Source organism: Camelina sativa, chromosome 13 (genome assembly GCF_030686135.1).
Source record: "Camelina sativa cultivar CO46 ecotype springtype chromosome 13, ASM3068613v1".
NCBI lineage: Eukaryota > Viridiplantae > Streptophyta > Magnoliopsida > Brassicales > Brassicaceae > Camelina > Camelina sativa.
The window spans coordinates 23828378-23840720 of record NC_141892.1 but is presented as its reverse complement, the minus strand read 5'-3'; the positions used below and the strand labels follow the sequence as shown (position 1 = coordinate 23840720).

The window sequence follows — 12343 nt, the reverse complement described above, 5'->3', positions numbered from 1 at the left end:
TTAAATTGTGCTTCTGCGTATCGTTTACTTTCTATTTGACTAGGCAACCCCTATCGCACGCATACGGCATCCTTTTACATTGAGATATATATAGAAGTCTTTATTTTTGCTCCTTTTACATTGAGATATAGAAGCCTTCATAGAACATAAAGTCTTTCCTCGTCAGGACCACGACTAATAAAAAAAATATTGCATATCCTCGATTCTCTATTGGGGGCAATTACAAACTTTAACCAATTTAGCTAACGTAGTCTAGTGACCTAGCACATTTAAATCACATAAAACAAGTTTTTGCGTGACTCCACTTCCTTTTACGTGGATCCGTCTTTGGTGTCATCGGAAAGAGTTTGGGGAAAAAAAATTATCCAAGTAATCAACTTTTCACTTAATCATAGTTTCCGAAGTGGTGTCTTTAACAACAGTCCAATATTTATAGGTTTTGGGTCATGTTTGTTTTGATGTCCATAATTTTTTTTTTCAATGCATTATTTGTTCTAAAACCATGAAATATTTTGTTGACCTAAAAAATGTAGGCTTTGTGATGAAGCTTAGGAAATGAAGATTTCATACATTAATTTACTATTTATGCTTTGAGATGAAGCTTAGGAAAATATCTAAAGACCACCAGATAAAATGAAAGGTTTCGTGATCATGATCATGATCAGGACCACAAGATACGTACAATGTATAGTTTGCTTTCGGAAAAAAACATTTTGATGAACTGATTTAAACCTCAACGACAACTCAACTCCGTGAAGACATCGCTGCTCATTGACATTTTACCACTTTCAGATTGGGAATGACTTCTAGTGAAGACAGGAGCATTGGGTAATGGAATGATGATAGTCTCACTGCCAAGCCATATTATCACAGAGCTCATGGTAGGTCTCTTTGCTGCATTCTCTTGAACACACAACAAACCAATCTGGATCAATTTGACGATCTCGTTTCTTGGATGCTCTATCAAGAAAGGATCAATTATAATATCAGGCTTTCCTTCAACCCATCTCTTCCATGTCTGCACCAAGAAAATAAGTATTATTTACATTTTGTACACAAGTGGTTTGAAGAGTAAGAACAAAATGGATCAAACACTGATATCATATGTCAAGAAGCTTACAAAAGCTGCAAGTCCTTCTCCTTCAAAGCTCTTGTTTCTTTCACCACTTATCATCTCTAGAAGCATGACACCGAAGCTGAAACATCAGATTTAGCTGACATTTGGCCGTGATTCAGGTACTCAGGAGCCATATATCCACTGCATATATGCAAACCAATAACATTAATTCTTGATTGCTTAAATGTCTGCAAGACTCTGTTTTAAAAACAGAGCATTTACAAATTTGATTGATATATATCTTACCGGGTTCCAGCTATTCGTTTTGTTTCAGCTCGAGTCTCGTCAGTGTCAAACAACCTCGCTGTTCCAAAATCTGCAACTTTAGGGTTCATCTCTGCGTCTAAGAGGATGTTACTTAACTTCAAGTCTTTGTCAATAATCTTCAGCTGAGAATCCTCATGAAGATAAAGTAGACCTCGAGCAATGCCTTCTATAATTCTGCATCTCATCTCCCATGTAAGAAGTGAACGCTTCTCTTCATCTGAAAATAAACATTTGTATTTTGCTCAAAAGTTCTAAAACTATCCAAATTGGCAGTTGTTTTTCGAAGGCTCACCGAAAATAAAGTGGTCAAGACTTGCGTTGGGGACAAACTCGTAGACAAGAATCTCTTCATCTCCTTCATTACAGAACCCAAAAAGCTTAACCAGATTCCTATGTTGGATTCTTGTCAGTAGTGAAACTTCATTCTTAAACTCCATATCTCCTTGTCCTGAACCTTTTGTTAATCTCTTTACTGCTATCTCTTGCCCGTTTAGCAATGTCCCCTGAAACCGGTTCTCAAGATTTGTTACTCATCCCGTCATCCGATTCCGAGATCAAGATCAATCAACAACTCAAAATCGTGAAAATGTAATTACTACCTTATAGACAGTACCAAATCCACCTTGGCCTAGCGTATTATCAGAAGAGAAGTCATTGGTTGCCATAATGATCATACCAAGATCAAACCGTAACACAAACTGACCACAGATTCAGAGTACTCTGCACTACCAGCTAACAAAAAAAAGAAACAAATAACCCTTAATTACTATATCATAACTCATAAGGTTGACTGAAGCAAGAAATTAAAGGTACACTAACCATTGGTTATGTTGTATAATTTTTTCTTCCGTGCATAGACTTTGATGAAGCCAACAAACACCAAAATATTAATGAAAGTAAGAAGCACAAATATTACGATAATCACACGATACCCAGTGCTTCTTCCTGCAAATCATTTAACCCCTTTTAGCCTGAGAACCTCTTTATCATACTTACAAATTTTATGGCAATGCTTTAACTCATTTGGTTTACCTTTCTTTTCTGTTATAGAGCTCTCCTTTTCCTGAGCCTGAGGTCGAGGAGGCGCAGGAACTCTTGTTACATTATCAAAAGCACCATGGAAAGCATACAGATCCCACCTGAAAAAACAGCTTGGACGATAAACCTCACCTCCTTTTCTTCCCCAAACCTGTTCTTTAAAAAGCTTCATGCATTGTCCCAAACATGTCTTGCAATCTCGGGAAGTTATGTCGGGTGTGCACTGCATCAGCATGGAAACATTTGGAAACTCTGTGAACTCGGCTTTCTCGGCAATATAGTATTTAAGTACCGAGGAAGTTTCAGCTTCCGCAGCAGCCTCGAGGGTCCGATTAGCCATTGCATTCCATTCTTGCTCGAAAAGAGTCATGTTTTTCCATGGCTCGATACTATCTGGACTTTGGTATCTAACAGGAGGTCTAAGCTCGAGGTTACCAAAAGTTGAGTGGTTTGAGGTACTTACAAGACAAGAAACATTGTCTTCACTGTCTTTGTCCCACGTGAATGAATCCATGCGGTTTGGACAACTCGTTGTCGTAAGTATACCTGAACGGCACTTTCAACACAACTGATACATGCTTGTTGCTCGTAGCCTCTTCCGCATAGACCAACAGCGTGAACTCTGTTGGGACTTTTGCCGAGTGAAGCGTTGTAGAATCCACCGTTGGTGGCGACTTTATTTGCAAGAGTAGAGAAGAGATCGCGGCGATTCTGAGCGTAGCTGCTGTTACTGTTGAATAAGCTTCCAGTACATCCCACGGCGTTAACAACTTCGAGCTTTTGAAGGACAAGAAGAAGAGAAGACGCAATAAAGAACATCAAAGCAGGTTGATTCCCCATTTTTTTTTTTTTTTCCTTTTTCTTGAACTACTTCGTTATCGTTAAGACATCAATAGATAATCAGTTATAGAGCAAACGAGTATACTATTACTAGTTGACTTGATAACATGTGTATTGGTCAATTTTTTTTAATTAGTGTACGTACGAGGAAAGTACGTAACACGCGGATACGCGTAGGTTTTCTTTGTAGAGCTATAACTAAAATACACCTAACAATAAGTAGTGTGATATGTTATGGAGCCATACGGAAAAAAAAATATTTGTACGTTTAAGACAAATAGTATAGTTGCTTGTAGTGAATCGGGAGAATGTTTACTATAAACAAAAAAAGACTTTTTTTTACCCACAAGGCCGCAAAACCTAACTTTGAAAAACAATTGCAAAATTTACAATTTATGATTGATAGTGAGTAACAAATTTAGCGATTTTTAAGTAGTTTTTTTGTTTTAATATATAAGTCAAGTAGCAAATTAGAAATCTTATAAGTCTTTGGTCGTAACTCGTAACTGGCAACGGTGGCCAAGTAAGAAGAGTAGTACAAAGTTCTTAGAATCCATTATTTATCAGAATTAAATATACCTAACTATAGAAGAAAGAAGCGTGAAAGTATCAAATCAAAGACCAAGACTCTTCACTTTAAGTGGACGTACAAGTAATATCTATTTTGAATTATTGTTATGTTCGAATTAACAAATTTTATTTCGTATCCACTTTCTCATTTTTTATGAGTAGAAGACTATGTGTCCCTAGGCTTATACATATCCAGGGAGAGGTCCATCCCATATGATTTCAACTCTAGTCTCTATGTTTTCTGTAACAATTTATGCGTTTAGATGAAAAGTAAAGAACTGATGTACCATTATTGTCAAAGAGATGCATAATATGGTAACGTAAGTTATCATTATTAACAAGATTTTAGTTTTCAAAATGAGAAGCAGAGCAAAAAATGAACATATTGAGCTTAGAGCTAAAATTTATGAGAATCCATACATTCATTTACTATTTGCCAAAAGGACAAAAATATTTAAACACCACAAGATACAATGAAAGGTTCCTTAAAGAAAGTTTTTTTGTGAAGTTTGCTTTCGAAAACAGTATTTTGATGATCAAATGATTTTTAACTCAACGACAACTCAACTCTGTGAAGACATCACCACTCATTGACGTTGTACCACTTTCCGATTGGGACTGACTTCCAGTGAAAGCAGGAGCATTAGGTAACGGAATGATGATAGTATCACTGCCAAGCCAAGTGATCACCGAGCTCATGGTTGGTCTCTTTGCTGCATTCTCTTGAACGCACAACAAACCAATCTGGATCAACTTGATGATCTCGTTTCTTGGATTCTCTATCAAGAAAGGATCAATTATAACCTCAGCCTTGCCGTCAACCCATCTCTTCCATGCCTACACCAACAAAATAAGTCTTTTAACTTTTTTGTACACAGATATATGAAGATTAAAAACTGATATGTGAAGTAAGCTTACAAAAGCTGCAAGTCCTTCTCCTTTATAGGTCTTATTTCTTTCACCACTTATCATCTCTAGAAGCATGACACCAAAGCTATAAACGTCAGATTTAGCTGAGATTTCTCCGTGATTCAGGTACTCAGGAGCCATATATCCACTGCATATATGCAAACCAGTAACACTATATTCATGACTGTTTAAATGTCTGCATGACTCTGTTTGAAAAGCAGAGCATTTAAAAAAATTATTCCTTACCGGGTTCCAGCTATTCGTTTTGTTTCAGCTCTAGTCACGTCAGTGTCAAACAACCTCGCTGTTCCAAAATCTGCAACTTTAGGATTCATCTCAGCATCTAAAAGTATGTTGCTCGCCTTCAAGTCTCTGTGAATAATCTTTAGCTGAGAATCCTCATGTAGATAAAGAAGACCTCGAGCAATGCCTTCTATAATTCTGAACCTCATCTCCCATGTAAGAAGTGAACGCTTCTCTTCATCTGCAGAGTTTCAAGAAACAATGTTTTGCTAAAAGTTTCTAAAACTATAAAAAAAAAAATGCGACTGTCTTTCGAAAACTCACCGAAGATAAAGTTATCAAGACTTGAGTTGGGGACAAACTCGTAGACAAGAATCACTTCATCTCCTTCGTTACAGAACCCAAGAAGCTTAACCAGATTCTTATGTTGGAGTCTTGTCAAGAGTGAGACCTCATTCTTAAACTCCATATCTCCTTGTCCTGAACCTTTTGTTAATCTCTTCACGGCTACCTCTTGCCCGTTTGGGAATGTCCCCTGAAACCCATTTTTAAGATCTATTTACACCTAAAAGACCTTGATTGATCAAGAACACACATTTTTAGGAACAAAAGTTATTACTACCTTATAGACAGTACCAAATCCACCTTTTCCAATAGTATTTTCAGAAGAGAAGTCATTGGTTGCCATTAAGATCATACCAAGATCAAACCGTAACATGAATTGACCATCAGAATCAGAGTACTCTGCACCACCAACTGGAAGAAAAAAAACAGAAATAAGCTTCCTCTCTACATCATAAGGTTGATTGAAGCAAGCAAGTTAGCCTTACCACTTTTATATTTTCCCCTCCTTGCAAAGACTTTAATGAAGCCAATAAACACCAAAAGATTAATGAAAGTAAGAACCACAAATATTGCAATTGTACTTCTTCCTGCAAATTATTAACGCTATTTAGTCTGAGAACCTCTTCATCATACTTACAAATTGTGCAATGCTATAACTCATTTGATTTACCTTTTTTATTTGTTATGCAGCTCTCCTTTGCATGCGTTGGAGGCCGAGGAGGCGCAGGAATTCTTGTTACATTATCAAAAGCACTGTGGTAAGTATATAGATCCCACCTGAAATAACAGCTAGGAAGACTAGCCATTCCCCCTTTTCTTTCCAGATAATCTTTTCTATAATTCATCACGCAATCTCCCAAACATTTTCTGCAGTCTTGAGAAGTTATGTCGGGTGTGCATTGCATCAGCATGTAAACATCTGGAAACTCGGTGAACCCGGCTTTTTCGGCACTGTAGTACTTGAGTACCGAGGAAGTTACAGCTTTAGTGGTAGCCTCGAGGGTCCGATTAACCATTTCTTCCCACTGTTGTTGGAAAAGGGTCATGTTTTTAGATGACTCGATAAGATCTTGATTTGGCCATATAACAGAAGGTCCAAGCTGGAGGCTCCTAAAAGTTGAGTTGTTTGAGGAACGAACAAGACAAGAAACGTCGTCATTGCCTCCCCATATGAAGGAGTCCTTGCGGCTTTGGCATTTATTTTGTTTATCCAGAGCCAATGATTGGACGCAACTGAAACAAGCTTCTTCGTCGTAGCCTCTTGCGCACATGGCAAGAGCATAAACTCTGTCGGGGTATTGGCCGAATGAAGCGTTGTAGAATCCGCGGTTAGCAACGACTTTATCAGCAAGATCAGAGAAGAGTTTCTCGCGGTTCTTAGGGTAGCTGCTGTTACGGTTGTATGAGCTTCCGAAACACTCTACGGAGTTAACACCATGGAGTGTTTGAAGGACAAAAAGAATAAAAGAAGAGAGGTATATCATCAAAGCAGGGCATTTCCCCATTTCAACTTTTTTTTCCTTTTTTTTCTGTATTTTACGTATATACGTAATGTTGTAAGAATTTAGATGTTGAGCTTTGTTCTATTTATCATTATGTATATATATAGAGGTGAGATGAGAAAAAGAGTATTAACTTGACTTGCAAATCGATAAAACGGTGAATTTTCAAAGATGGAAAAATGCCAACAGGATATTTCAATTAAACAAAATGTGGTCCAAATTTATAGTATTTGTTATTAATAATAAGAAGGAAATGTATAACAAGATACATATTAGTATGGGGAATTCTAAAAATGTCATTTTTTCATACCCTTTTTCAAAAAGACCTTATTTCTAAAAAAAAAAAAAATGTCTTTAAATTTATACTCAAACTAGGTTTTCATCCGGGATACACCGCAAAACTAAATTATAAATTATTATATTTTAAATAATAATTTTTAATATATTTAGTTTTCAAATTCTCAATTAATTAATTTTTATCTAATTAACTTATAATTTTGTTTAGAATGTTTTTTTCTTCTTCTTACGTTTTATACAATTTAGAACTTAATTACATTATATTTGTTATTAGATAAAATATAAAATTTTAAAACACTTACTTTTGTTTTTTATAATTAAATAGAGGTATATGTCTATATTGTATGTTAGTGTATATTTTTATGTGTATACAAATTTTTTATTTTTTGGAATATTAAGAAGTATGTGTAAGATTTTGTAGTTCATATACTAAATAATTTATAACTTAATTTTCCAAAATCTATAGTACATAAAATAAACTAATAGTTTTAGTGTTGGTTCGATAGTCCAAACCCGCCATGCTAGGCGGATCATACAACATGTTTAAAAAATTTTAATCTGCAAAAACTCATTATACAAAACCCGTGAAAGTAAAATATAGTATGTAAGACTAAAAGTCACTTTTTATCAAATCAATTTTTTAAATTTTTATCAAATAAAGAACAATACTTGGGTTCATGGGTTTGCTTCTAAGGGTGAATTTCTTCATTCACCTCCTCATAAAATAAGGAAATAAAATCTGTATACATTTGCAATTATGTTTGTTACCTTTTAAAACACTTAGTTTCTATAAAAAAAATTTGGATATAACTATTAAATTAATTATTTAATGTCAATAGTATGTTTGTAAATAAGTTTCAACTTCAGGATTTATTTCATAAATATCTCCAAAAATGTATATATAGATAAGTATGTAATCTTATAAACAACATACAAACTAGAGGAACATTTTTGAAAATAGACACGCTAAAATGAGAATTTCTCAAAAATTCTCTATTAGCTTTAGAAATGTAGCATCATGAATTTCCGAAAGTTTATGTGTTTCCCTAAGATATGTTGAAATTTAAATAAAACAATATATTAACTTTAGATGTGTTTCACTAAGATATTTGTATTATTTCAACTAATTTCATAAAATCAAATTTTAAATATGAACGATTAATTTTAATTTAATAAAAGATACCTGATATGTATGATTACTTCTGATTTTTTTTTATGTAAGATAATTGTAATCATTTGAAATCTAGTTCTATAATTATTTTCGATGATATACCAAATACCAAACAACAAATCTGGGGCTATACTTCTAACTGTATTTATAAGATAATATATATATATATATATATATATATATTGATAACTTAGAGTAAATCTCTAGGTTTATAGAAGATAGAAAACTAATCTTTTAGGAAAGTTCAGCCCACAGATAAACTCTCTCTTTAAATATTTAAATGGATTGAAAACAATGACTTATATCCATGTGGCCTATACTTTTATCATATAATGTTAGTAGAATTGTATTTTGTAATTTTTTTATCGTAAAGTGTTGGATTCTGTTTGATATATTGTATTTTCTTTTTAAATATGAATTTGAAATGTATACTGTAGTGAGGAACAATTATTATTTATATATCTTTTGGGTTTAAGAAGAATTTGTTTTTGTGTTAAGAAGAATTCTTAATATGTTCCATTTGGTCTAAGTGTATGTGAGGCATAATTATGAAAACGATTACGATACAGGTTTACTAAGGAAACTACTAAATCTGACCACGTTGCAGTAATAGACGAATCTTCAAAAGGGTTTTGTAGTCTTCGACTGTCTCAAATATCGTCGCATGTAAACCCTTCATTAACAGATTGTTGCATGTATAAAGTAAAAATCTAAAATCACGTCGTATTATTTAAGTTTATCTACAAGCTATTCCAAAACCTTTCAATACGGCTGTGTAAAATATTCTTCTTGTCTTCATGTAATTAACCCGGTCCTTACGGCATACACATTTGACATTTTCATAATGTATATACTTTTTTTTTTTTGTTTTTGGTCGCGGGATAAAAAAAGACTTCCCATGCTTGGTCTAATAATGGTGCTTCGGAAATAAAATATATCCACTCTTTTTATAAAACTATTTTCGAAATGGTAATAAACAGTACAGAGTGGCGGATTGAGACCGACAAAACTAATTTAATACGCGGAATCATCCAACTACCAAAAATTGATGAAATAAACGACTTCACGACGACAGTATGTTCTGATACAAACAATTTTATCTGCCTCACATCACATTCGTGAATCGTGATAATTAAGTTTTGTTAATAAAACACTTGATATTACGAACGACGGATAGGATCTACTTACAAAACTTTAGAACCTTGAATAAATTTAATGTCCACTAATATACAAAGAAAGTGCACTTTCCGAAAATCAAATCACATACCTTATGTAAAAAAATTTATACGAATAATATATATTTTTATTATTATTTTGAAATGGAAACAAAAACAATTAATTCTTAAAAACGAAACATAACGAATATGTTGGAAGTTTCCTAGGTCCAGTGATTCATCAAGAATTTATTAACTATTTATACACTAAATGTCTGGGGTTTGAGCTCCAGTAATCATCTTTTTCTTAGATTAATGATGCAAATATTATCAGAACGTCTAGAGTGCTGCACGAAGAATTTGTTTGTCGTGTGTTACGGAGAAAAATTACATCGTATATAGTAAGTATTTAATCATTTCATAAATTATAGACCATACAAATTAGGTAATATTATCATGACCATACAGATTTTTTATTACTACTAGGTTTTGAACCACGCTATACGTGAGTGTATTTGATATATTTTAATGAAAACTATATATGATTGATGACAGTAATAAAATATTATCTTATAAAAAAATTTAAATTAGTATTAAGAAAAAAAAATTAAATTTCAGATTCACAATTTTTAAAAATATAAAAATCAGTTGTGTTATAAAATCAAATCTGATAAAAAAATCATGAATTTAACTCGACGTCCAGCCAAGACGAATCAAACTGATGACCTCACATATCCTAAACCATTTCTTTGACCACCAGAAAAATGAAACAATTTTCTCATCATGAATTTAATTCGTTTTTATATTTAATTGATCGCTACCACCAATATTTTCGTGTTTTTTATTCAATATTTTCTTATTCTTCATATTCTTTCTTTTCATTTTCAAATTTTGTGGTAATTGTCATCGTTACTTTTACCGTTTGGTTCTTCGTTATACTCTTTTTCTTATTCCTCCTCGTCAACTTCTTCACATTCTTTCAATGAAATTTTTTTTTTAGACTATCACACAACTTATTAACCCATCAAACTCCAAGAACAAAAAAAAATTAATGAAAGAATATCAACTCATCTATAAAATCATATACAAAAATATGTTTTACAGCTCATAAGAAATAAAAAAACACAAACGTAGATAAATAAGATAATTTATGTATTACATGAATATTTATAATATTTTAAACTTTTAATTTGAAATATAAAATTTGAACCTTTTAAAAAGTTTCAATATTTATAATATTTTAAACTTTTAAAAATTTAAAAATTATAATATTTAAAAACTTTTTAAAAGCTAAGAACTTTTAAAAGTTTCAATATTTATAATATTTAAACTTTTAAAAATTTGAAATATTATAATATATATTTTTGAAACTTTTTAAAGTTTTAATTTGATCAAATAAAAAACCGGATCAAACCGAATAAAACTTTTAAACTTGGACGCTTGATAAATCAAGCTTTCCTGCTCATTCGTTGTTGGAAGCATATTAATCTTATTTATACTGGTTCTGAATCATTGTTTAAAATTTTTTTAGCCGATGTGGGATATTGTACATAGTTCTTTTATTTTCATAAATTTAAAATTTTTTATTTTTTTAAAAATTCTGGAAATTTAAAAAATGTTAATTAATGACATGTCAAATCCTGATAGGTTGTTTAATATAATTCTTAATATATAAAATTCTGGAAATATTCTGGAAATTCTACAAACCAGATAAGCTGATTTGGCATTATACTAAGTCAGGGAAATATTCGGTCAAGACGGGTTATCGGCAAGCACGTGAATTGATTATGGAGGTTGAATATGGGCCGTATTGTACGGCCCTTAGGGCACAAGCTTGGAAACTGGATGTTCCCTCGAAGGTTCACCATTTCTTCTGGCAGATTGCCTCGGGTTCCCTCCCAGTGATGGAACGACTTGCTCATCGGGGTGTTCGGTGTGATACCCTATGTAAACGTTGTGGGTCGGAGGTGGAGACTATTCAACCACGCACTATTTGAGTGTTCTCATTCCCGTCGGATTTGGGATTTTTCGTCTGCAGACTTAACTTCTGGGGACTTTCCCTCTGGTTCCATATACACGAATCTAAATTATCTTTTTTGGCGGGTGTCATCCCTGGTGGATATTCCGAATTTACGTTTTTGTTTACCATGGATTGTATAGTCAATTTGAAAAGATAGGAACAAAAAAGTTTTTCAGGGATGTGAGGCAGAACCAATCGAGGTTATTAATCAAGCGGACAATGACATATTGTTATGGGAAGAGGCTAAGACTTTCTACTCGGCCGTCCTAGACCTCCCGCCTGCAAAGTCTCGGGATTCTTCCCCCCGGTGCCAGGTTGATGGTTCTTGGAAAGCGTCAGATCCTATGGTCGGTTTGGGTTGGTGGTTCTGTAATAGTGAGGATTCCACGCAACTAATGGGAGCACGGAGTCAACGTCGCTGTCCTTCCCCTCTACATTCAGAGCTTCAGGCTTTGATTTGGGCGATGGATTCCTTACTGACTGCGGGGGTTGATTGTCAGAGCTTCGAGACTGATTGTGCAGAATTAGTGGTGATGGTGCAGTCTCCTGATGAATGGCCCGCTTTCTCCAATCTTTTGGACGACTTCAATGTAATCCGGCTATCCTTCCCAACCTTCCAGCTGTCTAGGATTCTCCGAACGTCAAACATTCGGTCAGATTGTCTAGCACGTTCTTCGAAATCTTTATCTTCTGAGACTTCTTTTGTAAACTCTTACCCTCCGGTTTGGGCAACCAATCTTGGAGTTATTTTCTAGTTTAATGTTTGGTTGAAAAAAAAAAAAATCTGAAAATTTTTAAAAATGTTAATAAGTGAGGTGTCTAATCACTATTGGTGGTTTTAAATCTTAGGTGGACGCCTTAAGGAGCTTA

The 12343-nt window shown here is 33.7% G+C and overlaps 1 protein-coding gene and 1 pseudogene across 2 annotated transcripts; both read right to left on the bottom strand.

Moving 5' to 3' along the window:
• Positions 1-542: 542 nt before the first annotated feature.
• LOC104737300 (putative cysteine-rich receptor-like protein kinase 39) lies at positions 543-3262 on the bottom strand (annotated as a pseudogene). The gene is made up of 7 exons (XR_015577741.1): positions 2417-3262; positions 2204-2329; positions 1984-2116; positions 1677-1887; positions 1364-1601; positions 1121-1258; positions 543-1018 (listed from the first exon to the last, which is right to left on the bottom strand). The product of XR_015577741.1 is annotated as a putative cysteine-rich receptor-like protein kinase 39 (transcript).
• Positions 3263-4235: 973 nt separating this feature from the next.
• LOC104737298 (cysteine-rich receptor-like protein kinase 40) lies at positions 4236-6902 on the bottom strand. Its single transcript, XM_010457438.3, has 7 exons — positions 6000-6902; positions 5815-5916; positions 5607-5740; positions 5309-5519; positions 4988-5225; positions 4751-4889; positions 4236-4669 (listed from the first exon to the last, which is right to left on the bottom strand). The coding sequence occupies exons 1-7, from the start codon at positions 6832-6834 to the stop codon at positions 4385-4387; spliced, it is 1944 nt and encodes a 647-aa protein (XP_010455740.1). The 5' UTR covers positions 6835-6902; the 3' UTR covers positions 4236-4384.
• Positions 6903-12343: the final 5441 nt, after the last annotated feature.